General features: G+C 39.2%; 2 protein-coding genes across 2 annotated transcripts; one reads left to right on the forward strand and one right to left on the reverse strand.

Annotated features, from left to right (window-relative positions):
* Positions 1–1,669: 1,669 nt before the first annotated feature.
* Positions 1,670–19,299, reverse strand: LOC126375911 (coiled-coil domain-containing protein 42 homolog). The gene is made up of 8 exons (XM_050023000.1): positions 19,187–19,299; positions 11,026–11,227; positions 10,060–10,233; positions 9,705–9,783; positions 8,898–9,037; positions 7,814–7,960; positions 2,966–3,081; positions 1,670–1,809 (listed from the first exon to the last, which is right to left on the reverse strand). The coding sequence occupies exons 1-8, from the start codon at positions 19,297–19,299 to the stop codon at positions 1,788–1,790; spliced, it is 993 nt and encodes a 330-aa protein (XP_049878957.1). The 3' UTR covers positions 1,670–1,787.
* Positions 19,300–19,781: 482 nt separating this feature from the next.
* On the forward strand, positions 19,782–20,512 carry LOC126375950 (peptidyl-tRNA hydrolase 2, mitochondrial-like). The gene is made up of 2 exons (XM_050023059.1): positions 19,782–20,039; positions 20,128–20,512. Exons 1-2 carry the CDS (start codon positions 19,926–19,928, stop codon positions 20,491–20,493), a joined length of 480 nt encoding a protein of 159 aa, XP_049879016.1. The 5' UTR covers positions 19,782–19,925; the 3' UTR covers positions 20,494–20,512.
* Positions 20,513–20,618: the final 106 nt, after the last annotated feature.

Consider the following 20,618-nt stretch of genomic DNA (forward strand, 5'->3'; position numbering starts at 1 on the left):
TGACATGGCCTGGCGGCATGATGTGGGCGACCATTTCATGAAATGGTCATATTTCATGAAATGGCCAACTTAAGTTGACCATATCGTTGAAACGTCAACGTTTAATGGTATAGCAATCAACGTTTGGTCATATCGTTAATTTAGGCAGTGTCCATGCTATGTGGTGTAATAAAAATGCTAATAGTCGATTAATTTCTTAGGTTCAAAATTATGTACCTATTCGATATGGAAAATTGAACAATAACATTGATTCATCGATTATAATATCAATCAAGTTTTAAATATAATCGACGCCAGCGCCACTATCGGCGGATAATGTTACTAATTTTACGATATGTTTGCCAACGTTTGGCCATATCATGAAGTAATCATGCATTTCGTTGGTCATATCGTTAAACGTTTTGTGTTCATTGATCTGGCCACACTACATCATGATGTGGCCCACGAATGTTGTTCTATTTCATGAAATACGACCATTTCATGAAATGGTCGACCATTTCATGAAATGATCAATTCTGTGATCTGGCCACGACATATATAATTTTATTTTGTCTCCTATATCCCCAAAGAAGTAGGCAGACGTGTATGTATACACCCACTCTTCGCTAGCTATTTTTAAATTCCGGATATCTTTTTTTTTGTCTTAACATAATGTATCTTCTCCTTGTGTGTTTTGACGTTTTGTAAAAAGTAACTAATTTGACTAGTTGGAAACTAAACTAGTCTATTATTTTTGATCCAGCCTATCACTTTAGGGATAAAGGGCGCGTGAGTTTACGCTATCAGCACAACACTACTCCGGCCATACAAAATCAGGCAGAATAGAATATTAAGTCTTCAACAACTCGGCTTATTAACTTGGTAATTAGCGAACAATTAATTACCTATAAGGGTTTAAACTGTTTCAAACTTTTCAGGGGAATTAATTACAAAATGATTAAATTGGGTTCGGTCCGTGCATGTCCAGGGGCTTTAGCCAAGTTGCAGCTATGATTATGACAATTAACAGTGACAGTGATAAAAATATATGGGATTGACATGTGACCTTATGTCAATATATCGGATTGAAATGTCACCTTATGTCAATATATGGAATGACATGGGGATTGAAATGTCATCTTATATCAATATATGGGATTGACATGTCACTTTATTTCAATATATGGGATTGACGTGTCACCTTATACCAATACACGGGATTGACGCGTCACCTTATGTCAATAAATGGAATTACATGTCACCTTATTTCAATATATGGGATTGAAATGTCACCTTATGTCAATATATGGGATTGACATGTCACCTTATATCAATATATGAGATTGACATGTCACCTTGTCAATATATGGGATTGACATGTCACCTTATGTCACTATATGGGTTGACATGTCACTTTATTACATTTTTATCACTGTCTCTGTCGATTGTCATAAACGCTTGCAACTTGGCTAACCCTCCAGTTATAGTCTTCTTTACAATAGAAACAAATGGTAAATATGAAACGTTCATTTTAATTCTATAAAATAATAAGATGAACAATAAAATTGATATATACTAAAGTAAATATTTAAAAAATTGGGTAGTATTTAGCCGTGCAACAGAAATCATTTTTATCGAACATTTCTCTCACTTTATTGATATAGATTGATACCTCATCATACTTATATCCTTCTTCCTTTATTTTCTGGTCAGGGTTATTATTCAACAGCCAAAGATTTTTTTGCTGCTCAGTTAAATATTTCCCAAAAAAAAGTTGGCAACTTTTTGGCATGACACACAACCTCTCTTCAGTTCTGTCCCTCAAATTCCCTGGAAATGAAAAATAATGTATTTTTAATTCTTCTTATCGTGTGGGTTGTGAGGTGGAATAATCACACTCTCACTCATCAACCCTGGTGTCAGGGTTATTACTGAGCCGCCAAATACCACTGATATGGCTCATGTAACGACTACATACTTACATCAGTAAGCGATAACCGGGATCGACGGCTTAACGTGCCTTCCCTTCGGAAGGCACGTTAAGCTTAATTAGCACAATTCATCTTACTTTCGGAGTCAGTAATGTCCTAACCATCGAGGATCCTGATACCAACCACGCCGGCGTGGTCATCGATTTTCCTCATTCTCACTGCATCGTACTGACATAGAATAAATAATAATACTGTACCATAGAATAAGGAATAATACAACGAATACTAGAACGGCAACTCTCCGCTCCCCACCAGCGCACCAACAGCTCACCCCCATTTGAATCGTGAAGGTTGCGCGCGGACCGTTTTTTTATTTTTTGTCAGTTTAGGTATATAGGAGCAAGGTATCTCTTGCTTAAAGGTTAGGTTACACAGTGCGAGCAGCTGATGTGACAATAGACAGCTACAGTGCCTGTGTACTCGTATGACAGTAGCTCGACTCGCCTCGCACCGTCACACTATGCAAACTGCTGGAGTCGCAGAAGACAGCTACTATACCAGTGTACTGGTATAATTCGTTTGTATCATGTCGCCCAAACAAGAAACACTGTACCCGGCGTGGGCCCGAGCGTACGAGCTACTGTCATTTCGCAAAATCGTGCGAGTTGACGACCGAGCGGCGTGCGGCCCCCACCACACCGGTGGGGGAAGGCAAGTAGCGAGTAAAAACAAAAAATGTTGAAGTAACTCGAACGCGAGCAACTGTCCCACTCGCACATGTCAGTAACTCGTTTGATGCGGTCACACGTGCTTAGTAGCTGCACCTCAATCACTGACTCGGTCAGCTCGCATGTTAGCTCGCACTGTGTAACCTAGGCTTAAGGGACAGTCTATCTCAAGTTTTAATACTTCTCAACAACATAATACATCCTAAGAAAGCTGATCAATCATAGCACCTTACTGAGCTTTCTGTTAGACAAGCGTGATTTTTATGTTTAAGTGCAATAATTCACTTTCGTATTGTATTGATAATCATGTTACGTTTTAATACTCACTTCTCCTTGGACCGTTTGCTGGCGATCCTGTAGATCCTCCTCAACTCGAGGAGTGCTCGCATGATGACCACGAGCTGCTGCTCAAAGTCAGCCGGCTTTATGTCCACAGTCAGCCCCTTAATAAATTAACATTTTATTGCACGTACATTTATAAAAACCTTAAACTAAAGTGGACAAAGGCGACTATCGCCATAAAATAAGGAATAATACTACGTATAGAACGGCAACTCTCCGCTCCCCACCAGCGTCTGAGCTAGGTTTACCTCACCCCCTCGAACATAGTTTAGACTTGAATAGTCTAGTCTAGTTTGGCTTTAGACGTCACACACACACAGATGGGCGTGTACGATAATGTCAATGTGTGGTGTCTGTGTAAAACGAGGTTGTTTGTATGAAGTGTCCGCGGTGCGCGGTGTGCTATCGCTTAAGCCTGGATGAACGTGTGACAGGGGTGTGCCACATTGGTTATTACACTACCCATTCCGTCATGATTGATGCGTCCAGTGGCGCATCGGGGTACGTTGGATTGGCTAGGATAATCTTCTGCTGCGTCAGGGTTATTATTGAGCCGCCAAAGACCCTTGACATGACTCATGTCACGACTACGTAGGTACTTACATTAGTAAGTAGTAGAGAATGCAACCCCGACTTGAGATCGCAAATTCGAGAGCTCGGCTCATATATCTAACTTAATCGGATGATCAGCCTACAATGTCGTAACCAAACTAGGGATCACAAAGATAATTTTGTTATTGTCACCACCGGGATTCGAACGCTGGATCTCCGGAACGTGAGCCGAAGTCTTAACCACTGGACAACGGAGGCCGCTGTCTGAGATTGATTTACATAATGTTTACCATCATTTTAACATCACCTATAGAGAAAACCACGTTCATAAGCGCCTTTTTGTAAAATTACATTTAGATCTATGCGATTTTTGTTAACACAACCACGCAAATAGACAAGCTGGTTTCAGTCCAAGTCTAAATTTTTACCTAGATTAATATTAATGAGTGAGTTTCCAGTACATTCCTCAAACACTTAGATAGCGCTGTACGGATTTTTCAGCGTTTAACCTTCTAATCTCATAGATAACAGACATAATGGCCCCGATTCCTGAAGACACCTCCTAATTTTATTTTAAGTTATATCCGTCATTTTCCTATCCGTCGAAAAGGAAAGGGACGGATGATTCACAGCTCTTAATTTTAGGAAGAATGAGTAAATGAATGAATAACCCGGGCGAATCAAAAGGTACGTCGCTGGTATGCAATCCGTTTGACGTGCTGTCTGCTTAACTGTGTCGGGTTATTGACGGATGTAAAATTTTTAGACGGTTGGTTTAGATTTGTGCTTAAAATTGACGTGTGTTCCATAAATTTTATGCTTGTCGATTACCCGTCCCTTTCCTTTTCGGCGGATAAGAAAATGACAGATATAACTTAAAATAAAATTAGATGGTATTTACAGGAATTAGCACCAATGCATCTTTTATCTTTGTTTTTGGGTATAAATGATGAGAGAGAGAGAGAGAGAGAGAGAGAGAAAACGTTTATTCAAACAAACAGCACACAAAACAAAAACATAACATTGAAATAACACTTATAGGCTATAAACATTTACACAAAAGAAAAGAAATAAAATTAATAACAAAAGTGTTGTGTGAGATAGTGCGCATTTATTTGAAAAGGTAAAACGACTCAGCATATGTTTGCCCCAAAGGGAAGCAAACGCTGATTTTCAGTCGCACCTACATCATTCGACAAATCCCGGGGAAGCAGCTATAGATACAGTTAGATACATAGATATAATAATATGTTGGTTTGAATATGTAAAAATTTACTTAACGTACAAACTGGATAAACTAAATATATATAGCTAATTATGATACTTTATTTTATAATATGTCATACTTTTATAGATATGTATTATTTATTATATACTTATATAGTTATTCAACGAACAATGCATAACAACAAAATATATGTCTATATTTATTTATTTTTAAACATAGAAGTATGTAGGTAATTTTTTTTTTTTTTTTTAATGCTAAAAACAGGCCAGATTCATTGTATAGTATAAATAAATAAAAAACTTCGAAAGAATAATAAGTTCATCAATGATATGTTTTTTTTATCATTGTAATTGTAACCCATTCCTGGAGTCCTAGGCCATCAGAGCAACATTTGCTTTTTGAGCAGAAAGACTTTTAATGTTTGTTTGAAACGAACAGAACCCATGGAAGGTTTACGAAGTGGTGGAGGAAGATCATTCCAGCATTTAGTGGCCTGATGGCGAAAACTCCCCTCGAATGCTCTTGTTTTGTGGAAAGGTGTTACAAGGAGGAAAGTATTTACGTACCTAGAGTTAAACCTGAAAGATTTCCATGTGATTTTATCAAATAGGTATGGAGGCTTTTTACTTTTTATCACAGACAGAACCAACGAGGCCAAGTGAAGATTTCTTCTAGATTCCATATTGAGTAGTCCCTTAGTATTTAGCCACGGCGTAATATGACTACGGGGGGGAACCTTGTAGCAGAATCTAATACATGCATTTTGTACTCGTTGTAGGGCGCGCTTCGAAGTAGACAAAAGACATGGACCGATAACTACGTCGCAATAGTTTAATTTTGATAAAATTAGTGATTCACATAACGTCAAACGTAGTTCTTCATTAAGGAAAGGACGAATTTTATATAATATTTTTAACCGAAACATACAATTCTTTACAACACTTAATACATGGTCTTCAAAACGTAATTTACTGTCCATAAGTACACCCAAATTTCGCGCCCTAGCAACACACTCTATGGGAGTACCGAGAACTTCTACTCTGGGATTCTGTTGAGTTGTTTTATCCACCTGATTTTTGGAACCTAAAATCATAAAATGAGACTTACTTGAATTAAGTAATAAAGCATTGTGAGCAGACCATTGACTTATACTATTAAGGTCTTCATTCAAATTGTTTAAAGCAGGAGATACGTCATGCGGGTCAACATGTATGTATACTTGTACATCATCTGCATAGATGTGATATTTGCAGTATTTGATGTGCTTAGTTATGTCGGCAGTATAAATAATAAAAAGAAGAGGGCCCAGTATAGATCCTTGGGGCACCCCTCTATTCAGAGGTTCTACTTGAGAGCGGACAGTCTTCCCGTTGCCTAAACGTATTTGAACTAATTGAAATCTATTGGTTAAGTAACTGGAGAACCAAGATATTGTTGTAGCTTCAAATCCGTAATAGGACATTTTGCTTATGAGCAGAGGAATACTAATTGAGTCAAAAGCTCGTGAGAAATCTAATAAGGTAAGCAGAGTAGCCTGCCCTATTTCTTGTGCTGCCAAAACATTGTCTATAACATCCAACAGTGCAGTGCTGGTGCCAAAACCCTTACGGAAACCAGATTGGTTACTAGGTAGGATGTTATTATCATCAACAAATTTTGACAGTTGCCAGAAGACAATTTTCTCAAGCACCTTAGAGAGAAAGGATAAGATGCTAATCGGTCTAAGGTCATTAAATTCGTTTGCATTACTATTCTTGGGGATCGGTGTAATGAGAGCAGTTTTCCATATGGATGGAAATGTCCCAGAAGTGATTGATTTGTTTATAATGGCAGTGATAAAAGGCAAAGTAAAAGGTAGTGTCATCAACACCATATCCATGTTAATATCATCGTAGCTCTGAGCATTAGACTGTATCGACAAAATAGCCTTAGTGACATCACTTTCATCCACCTCCCTCAAACAAAAGGTGGCTGCACCAAAAGTATGAGAATTAAAAAAAGTAAATTCTGTATCGGGGATATTTTCACAGTTGGGAAGTTGCAAAAAATGCTTATTTATCTCGTTGGGGTCAGAAAATTTCGCAGGAAGACTTTCCTTATTTGAGGAATCGGGCAATATATTCTTTTTAAGATTCTTCCACAGGCTCTTTGGATCTGCAGCATTACAATTGATAGATGACCCTTTTTATTACACCCAGGCACAATTATATCTTCCACCCATTATTATTCTGATCAATATAAAGAGAAGCAATATAAGTTGCAATGTAATTTTATACGTAATGTGATCCAAATATCAAGCAACAGTTATTTTTATATAAGCTTCTACAATTAATTGCAATTTGGAATAATTATGTAGGTACCTACCCGAGTAATGAGAAAGTAGGTACAATATTATTGTAGGTGTATGGGGCGCCTTAGTCGTATTTGTATGCATTTACTTATTTATTTAGGTATATGTATTATTGTATATAATGTGTATATATATAAACCAATATAGATAGTAAATAATATGTTTATAACATATTTATGGAATATATATTAGTTATATATAATTTATTTAAATGTGGTTTGTAGGTTTAGGTTAATATTTTGTTTTATATTAGTATAAGTAATTTCTAAATAATTTGTACGCGTATGTATGTCTATCTATATAATATTATAGGTTGAATGTCTCTCTTGTCACGTAGGTCAGCTGGAAGAAATCTCTTTGTTTAGAGATAAACTTACCTGTACTATCTGATTTCTTTGTATGTTTCTTGTGTCTGTTTTATTGTGTACAAATAAATAAATTAATTTATTAATTAATTTTAATGTTGTAAATGTATATGTGTGTTGTAGATTTTACCTAAATAAACTTTTTTATTATTATTATTTTTAAATAAAAAAAAAGTAGGTAATTATCACGTTAAAGCTGTACAACGCCATCTCTATTTTTTTTTAGTCAACTTAGCCATGAAAGCGCCTCATTGAATCAAATCGCGGTTTCTTTTTAAGAAAATCAGATCCAAGTGTGATTTTTCAAAACAGCGCTTACGTCGTTTCAATTTATGTACCTTATGCTTGCAAATCTTCACGTACAGGCTCCATATAGCCGAGCGGACATGGCAGAGCTCCACGTGACGTTTGGCGGCCGTCTCCTTCAACCGATTGAGGGCCAACTCCCACTTTATCACTCGGTTCCTCACCTTATCGTAGCGCCACTGAAGAAAATGCAATAGGGTAGTTTCCAACTAGTCAAATCAGTTATTTTTTACTAAACGTCAAAACACGTAACTACTATGGAATATGTATATGAAACTTCGAAACTCTTTTATCGGGAATGTGGGTATGTGGGATGTTTTCCTTTACCGCTGTGCCCGTGATAATCATTTATGATTCAAAAAATGAATTCGAAAATCATTGATTTAGGTTCGTGCTGGCATTCCATTGGAGTTTTTCTAACGGGGCTATCCATACCACGGCTTTACGCTCCCTCTATAAGTACTTAATACATGTAGTTACAGGGTGTACTGTTAGTGGCACCGTACCAAATATTGAGGGGAATGATTCAGCTCTAAATGATTATGACTTAAGGGTGTTGGGACCAAAGTGTAGCCATGCCATTCGGTAATCGAAATTATTAATTTTGTCATAGATAAACTAAGCTAAATGAGCTGTACACCTTTTTGCCTCTAATTGAAGGTGTAGAGAACCTACAAACAATTAAAAACATTATAAGTCCATCCTATTTTCTTCAGGTTTACTCTGGGTCTAAAGAGGATTTTCCGTCAAAAAACTCATCAAAATGTTAATGTTTTTTAAAATTATTTTCAGTTCCATACGTTTGCGATAAAATTCCACATAATATTAACTCAGAATCATGAGCTTATTCACCCTCACCTCAGTATTCGGTGCGATATCACTAACATCATCATCACCCTAGCATTATCCCGTTTTTCACAGGGTCCGCTTACCTAACCTAACCTGACGATTTGACAGATCCGGGTTTTTACAGAAGCGACTGCCTGTCTGACCTTCCGATCCGCGAAGGGAAAACCAGCCCAATACAGGTTAGGTCACATACCTCCGGAAAATGCATGTACGATATCACTAACACCTTGTATTTTTTATTTATTTTTCTAGCGCTTGACAATGTACCCTGAGACTGGCGAGGGTGTTGTTGAGGCCCATGATAAACAACTTCTTCTCCTCGGTGAGGGCGGCGATCTCCTGGCGTGCGTTCTCTAACATCTCCAGGTCTCTCTCTTGGCGCTCCGCCAGCGTGTTCTTAGCGGCCGCTACAACCATAGAATAAGGAATAATTCTACGTATAGAACGGCAACTCTCTGCTCCCCACCAGCGGCTGAGCTAGGTTTACCTCACCCCCCTCGAATAGTTTAGACTTGAATCGTATGGCGTCAAACGTCACATAAGGTGCGCGTGTACGATAACGTTAATGTGTGGTGTCTGCGTAAAACGAGGCTGTTTGTATGAAGTGTCCGTTGTGTGCTACGACATAACATAGCATCACGCCTGCATCCCCGAGGAGGTAGGCAGAGGTGTACAATACATTTTTTTTTGACGCGACTTATTGTAGTTTTTCCGCAAATGGCATTCCAGCCAAAATAGTCACGCAAGAGTGGCAATCGGGTTGAGAAGATTGCTATACAGTGGAAATGTAGACTTTGAACTCCCATGTTCAGATAGGACATAGAATGAAGATTGAGGAGTAATACTATGTATAGAGCGATAACCCTCCGCTCCCACCAGCGGCTGAGCTAGGTTTACCGCACCCCCTCGGTCTTACTTTAGTCTTCAATCGTATGAGCGTCACACACACACATTCGCGTGTACGATAACGTCAATGTGTAGTGTCTGTGTAAAACGAGGTGTATATTTTATGAATTGTCCGGGATATGCTATAATGTAGAGAAGTGAGGAACGTCTTAATTCAAAAATACTAACCCAAAGCTTCATAGCGATTCAACACATCCAGAGGCTGTTTAAACTCTGGGTAGTTATGTACCACGGACAGAAGGTAGTCCTGCAAACAATTACAAGTAGGTAAGTAAATACTATTACTAAGTATAGATACCTACCTAACATACAGGGCATATCAGGGGCCTTTGGCGGCTCAATAATAACCTTGACACTAGGGTTGATGAGGTTGGTAATCCGCCTCAAAACCGCGTCTTCAATCGTATGGCGTCAGACGTCACACACACAGAAGCGCGTGTACTGTAACGTCAATGTGTAGTGTCTGTGTAAAACGAGGTGTTTTGTATGAAGTGTCCAGGGTGTGTTACGTTGATATTCTCACCTCATAGATGGTGTAATCCCGGACTTGTTTCTCCATGAGTTCCTTGACCTCCTGCATCTCCTCGACCCGCTGCCTCATGGCCTCCGTCTCCTTGGTCTTCCTGTCGAGAACAATCAGGTCTTCCTCCATCTTCCTCTCCGCCCGGTCACGCTTCTCCTGATTCTCTCTTATGAACTGACAACAGTAACATCGTGATACTTAATATCGAAATAATTTACGTTTAACAATGAAGCACGTTCCAGGCTAGAAGATATGAATGCATGGGATTAACTTTTAGAAGATATGAATGCATGGGATTAACTGTCTGGCAGCTAAATTACTCAATTGTATACCAATATTTTATGTTTATTTATTTTTTTTAAAGAACGTCTAGGGCCCTGTGCCGAGGTTTTTCTTGCAGCTTCTTTTCCCCGGCTATACAGGTTGTGAGAAGTTGCAGTAGTTTTAGGCGGATGAGACGTTCTTTATGTAAAAAATTACGATTCAAAGTGTAACTATGTTACCTACTGAATAAAGATATTTTTGAATTTGGCTACATTCCCCAAAAGAAAACAGATGATGCTGTACTAAGGTGCCTTCGTTTAACCTTCTAATGTCATGAATAACAGATGTAAGTATTGTGCATGTTTTAGGTATCTGTTTTTTGGTACCTATAAATGACGACTTGTTATTACACCCAAGCAAAACACGACTAGCTGTCACCCATTATTATTATGATCCCAATAAAGAGAAGCAACAAGAGACGTATATGTTGCTACATAAATATATATATATATATCACATAATATGATACAAATATCAAGCGATAATTATTTTTGAAATGAAAATGAACAAACTTAATTTTCGGATGCTTTTTTAGATAAACACCTTTGCGAATGTTAGTACCTACCTATTTGTTTATAGGATGTCAGTGCCTATGAGAGCATTATTTTGTTCCGTGCAAAAAAAAAATGATAGTGAATAAACCTTGTTGAAGCTGATAAAGGAGTCTTTGAGGAGTAGTTCCTTGGAGCGCAAGTCCTTCCACTTCTCGTCCATGATGGCTCGGTTCTTCCGCTCCTCCTCTCGCTTGAGGGCCAGCTTCTCATCAGCCGCCATCAGGTCGCGCCGCGCCTGCTCCATCAGCACTTGAGGAGTCGGCCGAGCTATGTCCCATACTGGATACTTTCTGAAACATAACAGGCTTGAGAGTGCCCAGTTGGGCGCGAAGACGCGAACCTCGGATCAGGCAGGGCGTCGTCTGAAAGGATTACCTATTGTCGCGAGCGCCGAGCGCCGCGATAACGTTTGACAACCAATATTCATCACTGGCAACCCTATCCGGAAGTAGCGATCTATCTAGTTTATGGTCAATGAATCTTAACGGCATCTTCAGTCCCGTACATTCGTTCGTTAGTGACACACGTGCCAGTGCCAGTGCCAGACGCATCCCACGAAGCAAGAAACCACATGGGCTGTTCCCCCTAAAGCTAAGTATACTTTATTTCCTAGAATAATTTCTAAGTAGTGGAATGAGGCCCTTTTATCAAGGACGCCACCGCCATTGTTGACCAGTCCATACGCTCAATTGTAAAGGACGCTACCGCCATTGTTGACTAGCAGTTCGTGTACAAATTGTTATCTTAACGTCTATTGTCTATTTATTTGTACTCTCTTGTGTAAATGTTTTATTACGTGTACAGATAGTAAGTTATGTGTTATTCCGGGTTTGGTTTTATACTTGTTGCTGTGGCGTCCCTATATAATGAACGTTTCTTTCTTTCCGTCTATAATATCAATGTAAAAAGGTAATATACTTGGCTTGCCCCCAATCGTCAAGTAACAGTTGAATCACCCCGGACTCCGGTAATAGATGAATGGCCTGGTTTATCCAGCATGAGTTGTATCACCCCGGACTCCGGTAATAGATGAATGGCTTGGTTTATCCAGCATGAGTTGTATCACCCCGGACTCCGGTAATAGATGAATGGCCTGGTTTATCCAGCATGAGTTGTGTTGTCGCCCACGGCAAATGGCAACACTGGGGACGTATCAAATCATTATTTTAAAAAGAAGAAAACGGAAAACAGTGGTGCCATCTGCCGTAAGTGACAGGTATCTCGTTTAGGCGCGAATACGAGGTTTTATTAGTGGCAGTTATGGCCGGCAGCGGCCTATTTGCTCTTCGACCGCCCAGGAGTCAACTACATCTTGCACTACGTTTTGGGTAAAAATAAACTGAAATATTACTGTAAGTGTTGATTTTGTTATAATGTTATTTAAAATTGGTATTGTAATAAATATATTTGTAAACTGTGTAATAATATGTTGTTTCTTTTATATCAGAAGTGGGATAGAGACACAACTTGCCATGCCGCCGTTCAAAACCAACAGAAAGCGGGGTCATAAGCGGAGGAAGCGTACCCGATCGAGTTCGTCAAGCTCGTCCAGCTCCTCGAGCAGCTCCAGCGACTCATCCAGTAGCAGTAACAGCGGCAGCCTGGAGCGAAGGAAGAGGAGAAGCAGAAGCAAGCGCAGGTCGTCGTCAAAGAAACGGCCTCGCCGTCGGTCACCAACCGTGAGTCAAAGTGCTGTACTATCTTCAGTAATACCTGAATTTGATCCTCTTGTTGATGATATACGAATGTGGACTAATGTAGTTGAAGCCAATGCCCGTGCCTTTCACTGGTCTGACTCCACAACCAAGTTTCAAGCTTTGCAAAAACTTCGTAACACAGCTAAAACGTGGTACGATTCGTTACAAAAGAACGAAACTAGATGGACCAGTTGGAAGTGGAAGGATTGGCGAGGGGTATTGCTAGATACTTTCGAAACAAAACGTAACATATTTTTTATGCTTAAGGAATTAATGGACTCGAAGCCTATAGACGGTCAGTCATTGTATGAGTTTTATTTTAACTTGAAAAGTCAAATTGATAGAATGAGATTGTCGTTTTCAGATCAAGATGTTATTTCTATAATTGTAGGGTTGATTGGTGATAAAAACATCTGTACCGCCGCTGAAGCCGGCAATTTTCGATATTGTGATGAATTGGCTTCATTTTTACATTCTAAATCTTTTTCAAGTGGTGATAGTAAATCGCATTCAAATAAAAACAATTTACCGCTATTACCATTGTCAAAACGTCCCGTACAAACTTATTCGGTTCAAACACAAAATCAATCACGAATTGATAGGAAATTGGAGTTGCCCGGACCGTCTAGTGTATCTTCAGTGCCAGCCACGTCGTCCGCTTACGGTGCGTGTTTTATTTGTGGTGATACGGGCCATAAAAGGTATTTTTGTCCGAAGAAAAATACTTTGTCTTGTACATTTTGTAAAAAAGTCGGTCATTCGGAAAATTATTGTAGATTGAAGTCGACCACAAAAACGGAGAAAGATGCGGAAATTAAATTAATAAATTCGGTGAACGTCAAAGAAAAATTTTATAAGGACGTAAATATAAATCAACACACGTGTAGCGCATTTATTGACATGGGCAGTGATTGTTCGTTAATTACTCGTGATTTAGTGCAAAGTTTACAACTTGGTTCGTTTCCTTTAGAAAGTTCAGTGCAATTGACAGGATTTACGCAGAATTCGAGTACTAAGGTAACAGATGGAGTGAAAGTGAATCTTAAAGTTGATAATGTCGTGCTTCCTATTATATTATACGTGATTGATCAACTTTCGGGGTGTAATATTTTAATTGGTAGAAATTTTACCGAGAGTCAAGAATTAATGTATACGCGTATAGGCAATACTTTGACGTTTCAAGCCGCGGTGGGAGTCATGCAAATTGACTCGTCTATGTTAAATCAGAGCTCTAGTGAACATGTTAAAATTTTGAATGACATATTTTCTAATTATCCTAATTGCATCGCCGTTGATTTAGATACCTTAGGAGTAACCTCGTGTGTGGAATTAGATATAGAATTGACAACTAGTAAACCAGTTTGCCAACGACCGTACCGTATGTCCGAGTCCGAAAGAAAACTTACTCGTGAGATGATTGAGGAATTACTAAATTGTGGTATTATTCGCGAAAGCAACTCGCCCTATGCGAGCCCCGTCTTGTTAGTGGACAAATCTAATGGACAGAAACGTCTCTGTATTGACTACCGCGCGTTGAATAAAATTACCGTGAAGGAAAAGTACCCCATGCCGATTGTTGAAGATCTGATAGATAGGTTACGCGGTTGTAAGTGCTTTACTTCATTAGATTTAAAGAGTGGATACTACCAGATTAAAATTAATGAAAATTCTATTTCCAAAACGGGTTTTATCACACAAGATGGGCATTATGAATTCGTCCGCATGCCTTTTGGTCTATGCAATGCCCCCGCGGTTTTTCAGCGGTTAATGAACACTGTGTTGGGTAAACTTCGATTCGAACGAGTGATTTGTTATATGGATGATTTATTAATAGCTACGGAAACTTTTGAAGAAAATATCAAATGTTTAGAATCTGTACTATTAATTTTACAGGAACATGGATTAACGTTAAATTTAGACAAATGTAATTTTTTTCAAAATTCTGTAAATTTTTTGGGGTATGAAGTTTCTGCGGAGGGTGTACGCCCAGGCAAGAAAAAGCTCGATGCAATTGAACATTACCCAATGCCGGAAAACGTTCATCAAGTTCGTCAGTTTTTAGGTCTTGTTAACTACTTTCGAAAATTTATTTCAAATTGTGCCGTTACTTGCAAACCGTTAACGAAGTTGTTAAAAAAGGATGAGATATGGGAATGGGGCTCTGAACAAACTCAAGCTGTATTAGATTTGAAAGCTGCGCTACTAGATGCGACCCTTACTATTTTTGACCCGAATTTGCCAGTGGTTTTGTATACTGATGCCAGTAGGGATGGGTTAGGGTGCATACTGATGCAGAAGACAGAATGTGGTGAAAAACCCATTCATTTCTATAGCCGCCAAACCTCTGATCAAGAAAAACGATACCACTCGTTTGAGTTAGAGTTTTTGGCCATTACTGTGGGACTACAAAAATTTAGGCATTATCTGTTGGGTACATCTTTTACTATTGTTACGGATTGCAACGCAGTCAGATATTCTCTTAATAAGCAGGAAGTAAACGCGCGAATAGGTAGATGGGTTTTGCAAACGCAAGAATTCACATTTGACATACTGCATAAGCCAGGCGTTCAAATGCAGCACGTGGACGCACTGAGCCGTAACCCTATAGTTGTAAATTGTCCGGTAAACGATCAGGTGATGAGTATTACAGAGACTGACTGGTTACTGTCCGTTCAACTCCAAGATCCCGATATTTGTGTTATCAGAAAATTATTAGAGTCAGGTGAGGCCGATTCAAACAAACAAACATTCAATTGTTATGAATTATTAGGCAACAAAGTATATCGCAGGACAGAGTACGGTAGGCGTTGGTTAGTGCCCAAACAGTGTATTTGGCAAGTAATCAGGGCTAACCACGATGAGGTAGGGCATTTCGCAGTAGACAAAACGTTAGAAAGGATTAAGGATAGGTATTGGTTTCCTCATATGAAAAAAGTTATTTCTAAATATGTTAAAAATTGTATTAACTGTATTTATTTCAAGAATGCACAAGGCAAGAAACCTGGGAAACTGTTTCCAATTCCCAAGTATGCACGGCCCTTTCACACATTGCATATCGATCACTTGGGCCCGTTCGTAAAAACCACGCGTCAAAACACACAGTTGCTTGTGACTGTGGACTCGTTTACAAAATTTGTATTTATTGCAGCAGTTCGTAATACTAAAAGTCAGGTTGTAGTAAATGAGTTGGAAAAGCTTTTCAAAATATTCGGTAACCCCAAGAGATTGATATGCGATGCTGGATCGGCATTCACATCGTCCCTTTTTGTTAATTTTTGTAAAGAAAAAGGTATTAGATTACATGTTATCGCGACTAGTATGCCGCGCTCGAACGGTCAAGTCGAGCGGTTTAACCGCACAATTCTAGATTCGTTGCGAAGTATGGGGGCTAATACAGATTATGATAAATGGGATTCTCATATCACCAGCATACAACAGGGTATTAATTCTACCGTCAATAAAACTACTTCAGCTGTCCCCAGCGAAGTATTTTTCGGGTACAGATTGAGTATGAATTCCGATGCTGTCGCGACCGATCTTGATGAATCATTAGTTGATGTCACGGCATTACGAAAAGCCGTTGATGATAGTATCAAGAAATCGGCAGCAAAGCAGAAGGAAAGCTTTGACGCTAGGCGGAAAGAAGCTCCTGTTTATAAAGTAGGGGATCTGGTGGTCATAAAAATACCCAGTCAATCGAACGACGGCCACAGCACTAAATTATTGCCTGTTTTCAAGGGACCATTTCAGGTTACACATACCTTAGGGAATGACAGATACAGGGTTGCTGATATGAGAGGTGCAGATAGATCCTCAAGGCGCTATGAAGGCACAACATGTGTGGAGAACATGAGACCCTGGATTCACTTGGGGGACTTGGATATTGACTGATTGACTGGGTGAAGTCGGATCGCGGATGTTGTCAGGTAAGAGTACCTACCTACTTTACACATAATACTAACTTTCATAACTTTTGTTCTAACTGTCGTATTGTAAGGAGGTCTGGCGCATTTGCTACAGACTGTGATTGTAGTTAAGTGCTACCTATTTTATTTGTTGTTATTGGTATTAAGTCCACCTTTACTAATAAGTACTGAACATATTATTAGTGTTGTGGGACAAATCGGTTGTATGTGGATCCAAGTTTACTTACAAGGAATTAAAAGTAGCTTGGAGCTACGTATGACTTATTATGCTTATGCTTCAAATGTTCTTGACCATTACTATAATGGGAGAAAATAGTGTGGTCAAGTTGATTTGAATTACATTTTGCATAAGGACAAGATCGTTTATAAAGGAACAAAAGCGACCTTGAACTTATACAATATTATAAAGGGTGTAATAGTGCCCTTATACCAAATACTAAACTATTGTTGTCTTTCGCAGATGCACCAGACTCTGACGCATCCGGGGACGAATGCGTGCGCAGGAGGGCCGGATGTTGTCGCCCACGGCAAATGGCAACACTGGGGACGTATCAAATCATTATTTTAAAAAGAAGAAAACGGAAAACAGTGGTGCCATCTGCCGTAAGTGACAGGTATCTCGTTTAGGCGCGAATACGAGGTTTTATTAGTGGCAGTTATGGCCGGCAGCGGCCTATTTGCTCTTCGACCGCCCAGGAGTCAACTACATCTTGCACTACGTTTTGGGTAAAAATAAACTGAAATATTACTGTAAGTGTTGATTTTGTTATAATGTTATTTAAAATTGGTATTGTAATAAATATATTTGTAAACTGTGTAATAATATGTTGTTTCTTTTATAGTTGTATCACCCCGGACTCCGGTAATAGTTGAATGGTCTGGTTTATCCAGCATGAGTTGAATCACCCCGGTCTCCGGAAATAGTTGTATCACCCCGGTCTCCGGAACATATGAATAGCCTGGTAAATCCGGCAAGAGTTGAATCACCCCGGTCTCCGGAAATAGTTGTATCACCCCGGTCTCCGGAACATATGAATAGCCTGGTAAATCCGGCAAGAGTGAATCACCCCGGTCTCCGGAAATAGTTGTATCACCCCGGTCTCCGGAACATATAAATAGCCTGGTAAATCCGGCAAGAGTTGAATCACCCCGGTCTCCGGAAATAGTTGTATCACCCCGGTCTCCGGAACATATGAATAGCCTGGTAAATCCGGCAAGAGTTGAATCACCCCGGTCTCCGGAAATAGTTGTATCACCCCGGACTCCGGAACAGATGAATTGCCTGGTATATCCGGCAAGAGTTGAATCACCCCGATCTCCGGAAACAGTTGAATCACCCCGGGCTCCGGTAATAGTTTATGCTATGAGACTTCCCGAATGCTACACTTGCTGAGAACTTTCTAAATCTAGTAAATGAGACGCTACTGACCGACTACCAGTTTCGACAATGTTCTTACCACCTCATATGTATTGTTATCATGTTCCCTTTTAACTCTAACAATTCCCTAAGTTGGTCTCAAATTACTCAGTGGCAACAGTGGTGTCATAATATCATTTTCAACTACAGGTGGTGCGCTAAAGTTCCGCGAGTGTGGCTTGACGACCCCTACTGAGCGAGTAATAAACCGAACAACATAAGCAGGCAAATAATGGTAAGATTCAGGCATCCATATTCGTTGTATCGTGACGCATGTTATACCCTAAATTAATTCTATTATAAAGTTACATCACCTTCCCTTGAAAAGTATACATGCGTTCACGACACCTATATTTGAAAGAATTGATCGACCTTAGTGGTGATGGTGATAAGCGCTGAATGAGGGAAATTATCGACCGCCGCGAGGTCGGTATCAGGGTCTTGAAGTGTATAGGAGGTAGGTACCTTTTTTTAGCATTTACCATAAGCTCACGACTATACAGGGTGTTAGTGACATCGTAACGAATACTGAGGGAGATGATTCAGGCCGTAATTTAGAGTTGATATCAAGTGGAATTTTCGATCGCAAAAGTATGGAACGGAAAATAATTAAAAAGAACACTAAAATTTTCATGAATTTTCCGACAGGAAATTCCACTTGATATCAACTCAGAATCATGGTCTGAATCATCCCTTCAGTATTCGTTACGGTGTTACTAACACCCATACCTACTTGTATGGCGACCTTATGTACTTGTATGGGGTGTAAGTGACATCGTAACGAATACTGAGTGGGATGATTCAGCTGATTATTCTGAATTTTCCGACAGGAAATTCCACTTGATATCAACTCAGAATCATGGTCTGAATCATCCCCCTTAGTATTCGTTACGATGTCACTAACACCCTGTATACCAGTTGAGGTAGTCTGAGATACATCTATCGCAAGATAAAATACCTATACCTCGAGCTTTCTGTCTGTTAGACCAATATGATAGGTGGTGAGCCGTATCGCCATGGTAGATCGAGGCAACTGTGTTCTTGAAAATTGCACGTAAGATTTAATAACTCATTGGTGCAAGTCCAGTACCGGGGTTTGAACCGGCGCTCCCCGTTTGAGAAACAAGCCAATGAACTACAGGACCACAGTGACTGTGCATAAAGTGCTAAGATAAAAAGTACATAAAGTGCTCTCAGGTATAAACTTACTTCACCATATTGGCACTCTCCACGAGGGATTTAAAGTACTCAGCTGTTGATTCCACCGGCGGGCCGTGAGGGATGGCTATAGGCGCCAAGTCTTTCAATACTACTTTCTTCATTTTGATACTACGGAACAATCAAAGGCAACAATGCAACAATATTATTGTTAAGAAATTTGTTTTTCTTGGTGACGTCTAAATAAAGTTCGTTGCTTAGCAATGTAGTAACTATCATGCGCCAGCTTTGGCGCCGACATGCGAATGATTTATAAAGGTGTAGACAAGCTTCTCTGCCCACCCCATTAGGTATTACAGGCGTCAGTTCATAGTTTGCAAGTTGCCATACATATACATTAAATAAAGAAATATTTAATTCATATTTAAATGGCCTTGATTAAAAGTGCGAGGTTTTGTTTGACATCAAAAGAGGCTGAATAATCGAAAAACTTTAACTACGTAAAATTTTTACAGTTAAAAAAGTAAAACAATATTTCGAGTTCGAGAGGTTAACCGCAAAGGAAATGTAATGTACTGAAGACTAGGCAGCATGGTCTTATGATCTTAGCCTGACCCACAAATGGACAATAAAAAAAAAAGTTCGAGAGGTTATAATTTTCGTAACAAACAAACAACGATTCCAGTTAAATAAAAGCAGATCTGAATAAAGAATACAAAATACACGAATTACAAACTTTAAATTTTTTTGAACTGTAAGGATAGAAGTTATCATTTCAGCCAAAAGAAAAATGGATTTCTCTTTCTGGTCTGGGATAGGATGTGGTATTTGTATCGGCATCTCATTGATGGCGCTAAAACAATACTTTGGGACGTTTTCTAAAGCTACTAAAGCTGTAAAGAAGGTGAGTTTATTTTATACTTACTCCTTGTTATAATCATATCACACTGCTGTTATCCCAAATGATACATAACCTAAATATTTTGTTCCAGTTTGCATCAAACTCTGAATACAAACTCGTGTTAGTAGTAAGGACGGACTTGAATATGGGAAAAGGTAAAATAGCTGCACAGTGTGGTCATGCGGCTGTCGGGGCCTACGAAAAAGCTCAGAAACGTGATCCAGATGGCCTGAAGGCCTGGCAAATGACCGGTCAAGCCAAGATCGCTCTCAAGACAGACTCCGTAGATGAAATAAAACAAATAGCTGATAATGCAAAGAAGATGGGTCTTGTAACATCATTAATAAGGGATGCAGGACGGACTCAAATAGCTCCCAACTCTATTACAGTGCTTGGTGTTGGACCAGCACCGAAAGACATTGTAGACAAAGTGACCGGGCATTTAAAACTGTTGTAAATAAACATTTTATAATAAATATATTTTTTTTAATGTCGCACACAATTTGTGCAGACAAACACAGTTGATAGAATGCTTGCCTCTCACTTTGAGGTCACAGCTTCAAATCCAGCACAAACCTAAAA

The sequence above is a fragment of the Pectinophora gossypiella genome, chromosome 20 (assembly GCF_024362695.1).
Source record: "Pectinophora gossypiella chromosome 20, ilPecGoss1.1, whole genome shotgun sequence".
In the NCBI taxonomy this organism is placed as follows: Eukaryota; Metazoa; Arthropoda; class Insecta; order Lepidoptera; family Gelechiidae; genus Pectinophora; species Pectinophora gossypiella.

Bases quoted from the DNA above. Each gene is read 5' to 3' on its own strand.
- LOC126375911 (XM_050023000.1), bottom strand. From the start codon at position 19,299: ATGAAGAAAGTAGTATTGAAAGACTTGGCGCCTATAGCCATCCCTCAC. The intron at 11,228-19,186 runs GTAAGTTTATAC...GTTATGTTTCAG, and splicing joins GAGAGTGCCAATATGGTGAA to AAAGTATCCAGTATGGGACA. The intron at 3,082-7,813 runs GTACATAAATTG...TAATTTATTAAG, and splicing joins TGAAGATTTGCAAGCATAAG to GGGCTGACTGTGGACATAAA.
- LOC126375950 (XM_050023059.1), top strand. From the start codon at position 19,926: ATGGATTTCTCTTTCTGGTCTGGGATAGGATGTGGTATTTGTATCGGC. The intron at 20,040-20,127 runs GTGAGTTTATTT...ATTTTGTTCCAG, and splicing joins CTACTAAAGCTGTAAAGAAG to TTTGCATCAAACTCTGAATA.